Genomic DNA, 10,166 nt, shown 5'->3' with positions numbered 1-10,166 from the left:
AAGCAATTCTCCAGTGCTGAAGTCTACAGACATATGCTGTTATACTTGATGCTGTAGCTTCTTTGATTTTTTTTCTCCCAGTGGGTTTTTGCATCAACTTTTGTTTTGTTTTCCTGATTTAGATATCAAATCATTATTTGTATGATATAAGGAGTTTGGTAGGATTCCTTCTTTTTCTATTGTTTGCAGTTCTAGTATGAGAATTAATTGGCCCTTGACTTTGTTCATTTATGACTTTATTCTTTTTCTGATATTGAGTTATTTAAATTTTCTTGTTCTATTAATCTGAGCATTTTTTATTTTTATAAATACTCATCTATTTTATTACCTGTATTGTTGGTGTATAATTGGGCAAAATAATTTCCTTTATTACATTTTAATTTGTTGAAAATTCTTATTTATTTTTGACACTCATTTTTTTCTTTTTCTCTTAAAATTGAATTATAATTATTGTGTACTTTAAAAAATCTTGGCTCCTACTCTTTTAAAATAATTCAAGTTTTTCCCCTTGCTTTGTTAATCTTTAATTTTCAGAACTTATATTTTTATACTGAAACTCTTTAATTTGTTGCTTTTCTAAATTTTATATGCTCATGTTTTCCCAATCTTAATAAATGGATGGATGGATTGATAATTAGATAAATAAAATTTCTTCTCAGCATTGAATTGATTACATATTCAAGGCTCATTGCTTTATTATCATTTTCCTTGATGAAATTATTTACTGTTTTTATGGTTTGTTCCTTGATCAAATACTTTTTATGAATTTATTTTCATTTCCAAATAATGTTTAGTCTTTTTAAAAAGTCTATTGAATATATTTTTATTGCCTCATGGTTTTAAAATACTTAATACTTCTGATGTTTTGAATTTGTTTTTAAGATTTTTGTCCTTAGTGCATGGGTTAATTTTTGTAAAAGAGCTGAGAAATATGTACTCTTATTTTCATTCAGTAATTGCCAGAGATCTATCATATCTAACTTTTCTAACACTCTCTTAATTTTTATTTCTTTCTTGTTCATCTTTTTGTTAATTTGTCTAGTTCTGAAATGGTACACTGAATTACCCAATTTTTACTGGTGTGCTTTCTTCTTGTAATTTGAGGGACTTTAAATATTTAGATATTATTTATTGCATATACATATAATTTCACTATTTATTATGTTTTCAAGGATAATGTAGATCACTCTTTATCCCTTTTAATCATTTCTTTTCTTATTATTGCCTTACTTGAGGTCATAATTGCTACCCTTGGCAAGTGTATAAACAAGCTTATTTCTGTTTTCTATTCTGATCTTTTCTGTTAACCTCTTTGAGTTTATGTGATTATTCCATTCACATTTATAATTATACTATTTCTCTTCATTCCAGTATCTTAGACATTTTTCCTCTCTTCTTCCCCTGCTCCTACCCTTTTTAAGAATTTATTGAGATGTGGCCAACATAAGGAATCTTTCTATAATTGAATCAATCTACTCTGTACTACAGTCCTGACTCTTTTACCTCTTCCCAGAACCTTATCACTGTTTCTTATCTTTATATTCTTCACTCTTCAAATCTGAACTTTGTTTTGACTTTGACTGTTCCCCATACACTCTAGACTTCATAATTTGCCTTTGGTACATTCTAAGATTTATCTCCTTGATAATAGCAGTTGCTAAGAATTATATGTTCATTACTGTGGTTTGTTGGTATTTGAAATCTCTTCCTTTTGGCTGCTTATTGTGTTTTTCTTTCACCTAGAAGTTGTGGATTTTGGCTACAGCTTTCCTGTGAAGTTAAATTTTTGAGTTTATTTTAGGAGGTGATGATATATTTCCATTTTTAGTTTCTCCTCTGGTTCTAATAGATCTGGACAGTTTTCATTCATGACTTTTTATAAAATAGTTCACAAGTTATTGATCATGGTTTTCAGATAGATTCTGATAATTCTTAAATTGTCCCTCCTTGTTTACAGGTCAGCTGTTTTAAATTATGGATATAAATTACATCTTATATGGATAATTATAGGTTAATATTAATAAATATTATAGATATGGATGTTTTCTTCTATTTTAAAATCTTTTGATTTAAGATTTCTTGTCCCATATTCTTGAGTTCTAATTTTCAGGAAATTTGTTACTTTATCATCTTTTTTTTTAAAGCTTGAAGCAAGGTAAAATAGTTTGGATTCTTTGTTTTGTTTTGATGATGTTCAGTTTTTGTTACTGAGTTTCAATTTTTGATATGCCATATTAGTGTAGTATTTTAAGTGGTTAAATCCTTTTTGCTATTTGATGAATTGATACTGGATATAATTGTGTACTATTCTTTTCTGTAAGATCTTACAAATGTTTATATTCTAAATTGGAGTTATCCTTAGCTACTATCTTGTCCTGCTTAGGAAATGTTTGCTAAGGTGACTTCATACCCCATCATTAAGGCAATTGGTTTACATTGGTAAAACTCCTACATAAAGTTGTTTTATTTGTTACCAATATTCTTTCATCCACTGTTATCAATAATTTAAAAGTGTTTTGATCACATGCTGGTTATTCTTTTCACTTCTTTTCTCCTAGCTTTGTATTAATTTACAAGTTGGTATTTTTACTATGCTCAGATGATTTAAAGTGACTACCACATCCCATTAATTATAATCTTTCTTTTTTGTGTGTATGTTATTCAGTGTCCCCCCTATCTGGAGTCTTCTGATTTTATTTTCCTTTAAGAAAATATTTATATAACCTAAAAGTCTTGAAACATGGTGTAGGGGATAGGGAAAGAGACCAGGAAATTAGGAATATCTCCCTAGGTTTAACTGTTACTTCAGTGTGTGATTCTGAACCAATCACTTGACCACTGTGGCTCAAGTCCCTCAAGTAAAACAATGGAGTAATGGTGACCTCTTAGGTCTGAATCAGTAAAACAATGATCATTCAATTTTCTTCATTCTTTACTCTCAAATTCTGTTTTTTTACTATTCTTCCTTATTCCCACCTTCAGTGACCTGAAGTCCTTGGATCTTATCTAGGTTTTATAAGGACTTCTCTACTTCATGTTCTGTAACAGATTATAAATTACATAAATTGCACTTATTTTCGTCATGGTTTCTTTGTTTTTAATCTATTTATTTTCATGGTGTTCCCCAGATAGAATGTAAATTCTTTGAGGTTAGGGACTATTTTTGTCTTTTTGCCTTCCTTTACATTTCCAGCATTAGCACAATGTCTGATGTGTAGGAGGTACTTGAACTACTTGTTTGGTTGAAATGCCTATCATAACCACTGCATATAAGAATGCAAAATATCCCATGAAATGATTTTTTGTTTTCAGACACACAATAAAACCAAGTTGTTTGTCTTCTAATTTTTTTATGGTGACAATATCAAGGATTGATACAATTCAGTTTCTCTAGTAGTATGTACATTCACCGGTCATTGGACAAGATTACACATTTACACATTAATTACAATTTAGAGCACCAACAACTAAGGTATTGTTAACAGAGTATAAAAATTGATTTTTAGCACCTTCTGCCTTGTTCCCTGATGTCATTACTACAGAAGAAGTAGGGGTCCACAGACAACTGAGGGCTAGTTTACGTTATTATTTTTCATGGCCAAAGAAGTCACTGCCAACTGGCCAGCATGTTGGTGAGCAGCTGTCCCCTAATGAGCTAGCCTGGACTTTGGGAAGCAGTCTATTGCTAGGGCTATAGTTGAACTTTTTCCAGCTAAGCAGAATCTACCAGAATTTTTACTATCCCAGGATAGCTTTCAAGAAATCATTGATTATCACCATGCCATGATGAACCCCTGGAACAGGATTTTATGGAAGAAAATGCGACTATAATGGTATGACATGTGCAAAGCAAGAATTTCCTTGAACCTGGGTTACTCTGGAGTCCTGGGGTTCCACTACTTCCTAATTATATGATCTTTGGCAAAGTGTTTTCTACTCTTTTGGCCTCAGTTTTCTCATTTGTAAAACTGAAAAGATAATGATACATGACTATTTCACATTGTTGTTGGAATCAAATAAAAGAATATGATTTGATTACGCTTTAAAACTATAAGATGTTGCTGTTACTCCCCTGTGCTTTCCTTTAGAGGATTTTTACATGACAAGTTTGTTTCTAAAAGTCACACAATCGCCACAAAGTCCCTCCAGTTTGTCTTTTTTACATGGTGGGAGCAAGGGGAAGAAGGGTATCATTTTAGAAATCAGATTGCCAGAGAACTACTGCTGTCCTCACACCCTCTGCCCTTTCTAAAGACAAAATTAAGATGCAGATTAAACAGAGCTCACTATTTTAACAGTTTGTCAAACCTCTCACACTGCTGCTACGTGGATCTTTCTTTCTTGCTTCCTTCCTTTCATTTATTCATTCATAATAGGTTACTGCCTTTTTGATCAAACCAATACCTGGCATATAGCAATTTTCTCCCAGCTAGGATAGAAAATATTTTGTCAACTCCATCTGCTTAGTTTTTGATGAGTGGGAGCAGACTTCCCTCTCTGCTCCCAGAGAGCCAGGAGAAATGTCCCTTTTTGTATAATAAAGAATGAGTTACTATGAGTTACTATTTCTAACACATTACTAGCATCTTAACCAAAGCAGAATAAAGAGGTGACTTATCAGTGACCTCTACCATAAAGCCCAAAGATCACAAAACCAATCATGAAGGATATTGCTTAATCTCCTTACATAAAAGATGAATGCAAATAAAATTACATATAATTGAAAATGTCACTGCATAAATTAAATTTACTGTCAAAGTGAGTCATTAACAGCCCACTGATAAAAAAAAAAGATTTATTCATATCATATTTTATTGCAACTATCACTATGGTACAAAGACAATGAACATGAAGTCGAAAAAATATGAAAATATGAATGTTAATTTGATTATTTGCAAAGTTTTTATTTTGTTTTGAAGTAGAAAATATTGGCCAGGCAGTTTTACTCAAATGATTGAACATGGTTGTTTTAATAGTTCAATAGATTTAATCATGTTAAAAACATTTTTGATAGATTAAAGCTAGATCAGACACTGAAACACACCTTTAAAAAAGTCTCATTTGCATTTGTTAAGGAAGACATCTCTTCTATGCAAGTTAAGGGGAAAAAATATTCAAAGTTATAAAACAAGTAACCGAATTATCTTTATGGAATTTCTGAAGCAGGGTCTGAAAGAGTTAAGTAGGAGGTAGGTAGGCTGAAATAAAGAAGAAAGATTTGAGCCGAGTAGGAGAAGCAAGATTTTAGTATAGAAAACAGTGAAAAGCACAGTGAAGGGACTTAAGAAGTCCAAATGAGGATCCAAGCATATTTAGAGGTCTTGGAAGGAGACAATAAACAAAATATTAGGTTTTTGACTCCAGTTCATTATCCAGCTCTGCTACTTACTACTTTTGGGACCCTAGACAAGACATTTGACCTTTCTTCATCATCTGTAAAATATGGGGGTTGGATGAGATGATCTTTGTCACTTCCAGCTCTACATCTACCAAATTAATTCAATCAATCATTGATTTTTTGATGGATGTCATTGAAAAGAAACTAGATTTATAAGAAAAATTGGATTTGGATCTTTGTGTTATAAGTAGAAAGAAAGACATTACAGATTACAAAATAAGCAGCAAAGTTGCTGCTGTTACTCCCCTGTTTTCATTTAGAGGATTTTTACATGACTTTAGAGATCTGAAAAGACTCCTGTATCTTTGGAAGTTGTCCTTGGTCTATATTTCCCCCTTTTTTAAGGCTCCATAGTTTGAGAATGAGGTGAAGAATTTACAGAGGCTTCAGAAAAGAAAGGTAATTAAAAGATCTGAGAATAAGGTACTTGAAAGAATGGAAAAGTACACGGAGGAAGAAAAGGAACAACTTTATAATGATGTTTATGAATGTGAATGGCTATTATGCAGAAAATGACCACTCTTAGCATTTCCACTGAACAAGGGTAAGCAAATATTTTTAACAACGCAATGTGAAACATCTGGATTACCTGACAGTGACTGCTGTTAAACAATAGGATAGGTTGCCAAGGGAAGTTGTTGGACCTCTTCCTCTGAAGTTCTCTAATAACAGAATAGTCCCAACTTTTGTGAGGCACTATCAAGAAGGCAGGAACCTATAATCTTACTATCCAACCAATATATGACTTTCTGTATAACTACCCACCTGTCTTTTAATTTGCAATGATCACAGATACCCACTCTGGGATATTCAAGTTTTCTACACCTTTATTTGGGGGTTATTATCCCTATAAGTTACCAATCAAGTTGGTATCCCTGTGCCCATAAGCGGGTCATAAATAAATTCTATGAATTGTACACAGCCCACTAATGATTATGGTATGCTGGTAAATAGATGGACTCAAGAGACTCTTTGGGAATCTATGGTACAATATAAATATTAATAGCTAAGAATATTTTGAAGCTATAGCTTTAATAAAAACCTTTGTCTCTTGGTAAAATATCCTGGATTCTTTATATTGTTTTGATGAAGTTTCTATTTTTTTATGTCAGTAAATCTCAAGTTTTGATGTAGCCCGATACTATCATATATCACTTGGCTAAATGCCTTTTCTTTATTTCTAGAAAGCTTGAAATATGTCTTTTATTGCATTTAAGTAAGCCTATGGCTATTCAATACAGCTGGTGTCCCTTGTTTTTGAAAATTTAGCTTGTAGATTATTAAATGTAGAAAAGGGACTTAATCATACTGAAGCCCATGGGGAGAAAGTGAAAGAAATGTGATTGAACAAGCTGTTGTGAAATGTTCTCTTGTCCATGAAAACAGAGAAAAGAAGATCACTTGGCTTGACAGCACTGAGTCTTTGGAATACTAAATAAGGCATTACATATTTTGATAAACATTGGGACTTTAAGCTTCTGTGATTATATATATTTTGAATCTAAGTCACTGGTATTAACTCTTGGTCTGGCACTATTAATACAATGTGAAAGCAAAGAAATGCTTGCACAAATGCTCTACAACTAAATACACAGATTTTCATTCTTCACTCAAATGAAAAGTTGGAACTTTAAAAGTTGTGGAAATCATAAAAAAGTAAATTGGTTCTATAGTAAGAAGCTACTTCTGAGTTGGGCAAAATATACTTATTATATATCTAAAATCTTCATTTGCTTCAAATTTGTTTTTTCATTCCAGTAAGTTTGACAGTACTGCTGACACTGAAACAAATTTAATTTCTGTAAAAGATTGAGTAAGTGGACTAATTTTCCTTCCCTAGTTTATTCCCATAGTACATGGTAGTGGATACCTCCAGAAAGGGGTGGGTTGAAGGAAAGCAATTTACAGAGGTAGTCTGGAAACTTCAGAAGAGGGATTTCTTCTAGGATAAGCAAAAATATGCAAAAGAATTGATACACTTAGATAAGACTTTATTCTAAAAACTATGCTGAAGGAGAGAACCCATCCTAGTACCTTTGGTTGGGCTATAGAAGAGCTTTAGAAGACTGAATGTGAATTCTGTAAGACAGAATATTAAAAATTTTCCATCATTTCTATCTCTACCAAAATATCTTTTGTTTCACTTTTGATTTTTACAGACATAAGGAAAAGCAATTTTGTTCTTTCTAAAATTCAAGCATACCAGATAATGTCTCTAAAAACTTTACTGTGGAGAGAAAATTAAAAAGATCATAAAATGAAAACCCTAAACATGCTTATAATTAAATCACATCCATTGGACTTCATGTTCTTGATGGACATGGCCTGATCCCTGCTAAGAGAGCCCATGTATATGTTACTTCAACTGAAGAACGGGCACCATGACTGCTTAAATGGATTTTCTTCAGTTGAGCTAAATGGGATGGTTTATTAACCCAGAATGACAGTGAACACCCAATTCTCTAATTAGATATGCTGCTCATTTCAGTAGCATCTATAACTAGTTTTCTTAGCAGTAAAATGTAAAAGGGAGTAAGAAACTATGAGGCCAGTGTATTACAAACAAGTTGGAGAAATTGAACAAAACAATGAAAACTTGATTATGCCAAATGACTAGGAAGCAGACATTCAACTCCCTTGTCCAGGTAATTCTTCACAGAAGAAATATCATGTTTTCACTATATGCTTACTTGAACATGATACTCTATTGTTCCAAAACAAAAGATACCAGTCTGATTTTTTTTTTTTTTTTTGGAGGGGGTAGAGTCTCATTTGGAGAAAAGTGCAAACTGTAATAGATTAAAATACATTCAGTGGATTAAAAAGCACAGTCACATCATGCAGAAGGGACAACCTCTCCTCCAACAACACATAATACATTAGTACAATTAAAAACAACAACAACAAAACCCTTTTATATTATCAGGTTACAATCATATCAACTTCATAACATAAAAAGTTATAATTAGTAATATTTACATAGCTACATAAACACTAAAAAAAACTTAACATTAGGAAAAATCTGAATTAGAAAGAATTTTTGTACTATTCAGAGTAAACAATAAATACATTTTTAATGTTGCTGAGACTTAACAAAACTGCTCATGCTAATAAAACCAAGTATAAAATGAAATAAAATTTAGCTAAATTTTCTTTTTTATTTTGTAATAAAAGAAGTTAAATTCTTACAAGTCATCAATGGCTTATTGAAGAGGTTGTAAAAATGTGTAAAATACTTGTATTTCATGGTTTTGATTTTTAAGAGGAAGATACACACACACACACACACACACACACACACACACACACACATACATATATACACACATACACATGGAAAAACTCAACATGAGCAATTTATTGCAAAGAGTTATGTACACATTAAATTACTGTGCAATTTCTATGAAGGTTATGTTATAAATCCACTTAAATACTAAAGTTAGGATAATTTACCACTTATTTAAAATATTACTATAAGGAAGTTTGGTGAGTTGCATAATAAAGATACTAGAATCTCTTCCTGCCAAAACCAACTCTAGGCCAATTTAAAACTAGAAAAATTAGTTTGCTCACTAGTTTCGTACTTCTCCCTTTATCCTAATTAATCAGAATGAAAAGTACAGTGTTACTCCCCTCCTTCAAAATTATACATTAATATTCTTTGGGACAAAAATGAATTTTATATATAATAGTAGAGGACCTTATGGTTCATTTGGAATTGCAAAGCATTCATCAACCACAAGAATATGGTGCAAATCCCCCAAAAGAAGCATTTATCTATCATAAGAAGAGTGTTGGGTGACATCTACTGGAATATAAAATTTGTGACTTCATCTGTATTAAAATCTGTTTTTAAAGACTGAATGCATGAAGGTTTCTGAGTTCAAATGTATGTTAAGTATGATTCATTCAAGTTCTTCAGTTTCTTCAGAAAATAGGTCTGCAAGATCAGCTACCGTCAAGACTGAAGCTTCCGACTGCTTCAATGATGAGCTAGTATGGCTGTAGAAATTTTAGAGAGCAGAGGTGAGATTAGCCAAAATCAATTTTCTTTAGAAAGAAATTCTGTTCATGTAATAAATAACATAAAACAAAGAGTCATTCTAAAATGTCTAATTTTAGATAGCAGTATCTATATTTCAATACACATCCAGAGGAATCTAAATGCTAAGATAACTATGTTCAAGAAAATGTTGTTCCATGGGAGGATTTAAAAGGCACAAGTGAGTCACAGTGAGAATCCCCTCACTATCAAAAGTTATCCTGTCTCCTATAGAATTTTAATAATTTTCTATCCTGAGGAGACTAAATAAATCAAAGATCATTAGTAATGAGAAAACAAACAAACAAACAAAAAAACCCAAGTAAAAATTGAAGCCTAAAGCTATCTTTTATTTCACTGATGCAGTAGTCTCCTTTCTTCCTTTTAAGACTTTTAATGGAAGAAAACAACTTCTGGCTTCAAATCACTCTTCTGCTCAGCAAAGCAACTCTGCAGTAATGACCCCTTTTAAAGTAATAATCTACTTGGATTTCCTCCAATCAGACCTATCTTACAAAGATGTCATGAGATATTAGTTAATGCTTGTTAAAAACTTTGAAGAGGAAAACATATGGTATAAGTGTTAAGTTTTATGATTCCCAAACTAGATTTGCTTGCTGACCAAAACAAGAGATTTTACTACTATTGTACAGTACCACCATGCTCTCCTGCTTTTCCTATTAACAATAAAATTAATACCTGTATTCTATGTAAGCATAGAATATG

At 31.9% G+C, this 10,166-nt stretch overlaps 1 protein-coding gene across 1 annotated transcript in view; it reads right to left on the bottom strand.

Annotated features, from left to right (window-relative positions):
• Positions 1–4,888: 4,888 nt before the first annotated feature.
• SHPRH (SNF2 histone linker PHD RING helicase) overlaps positions 4,889–10,166 on the bottom strand; it is a 101,457-nt gene continuing 96,179 nt past the window's right edge. The window contains exon 30 of the mRNA XM_003769522.4: positions 4,889–9,400. Within this exon, the coding sequence (XP_003769570.1) occupies positions 9,304–9,400 (97 nt within the window). The 3' untranslated portion in view covers positions 4,889–9,303. The remainder of the gene's footprint in view (positions 9,401–10,166) is intronic.

This window comes from Sarcophilus harrisii, chromosome 4, assembly GCF_902635505.1.
Source record: "Sarcophilus harrisii chromosome 4, mSarHar1.11, whole genome shotgun sequence".
NCBI classification, from domain to species: Eukaryota; Metazoa; Chordata; class Mammalia; order Dasyuromorphia; family Dasyuridae; genus Sarcophilus; species Sarcophilus harrisii.
The sequence above is the reverse complement of the archived record's forward strand: the minus strand, read 5'-3'. Positions and strand labels throughout refer to the sequence as shown.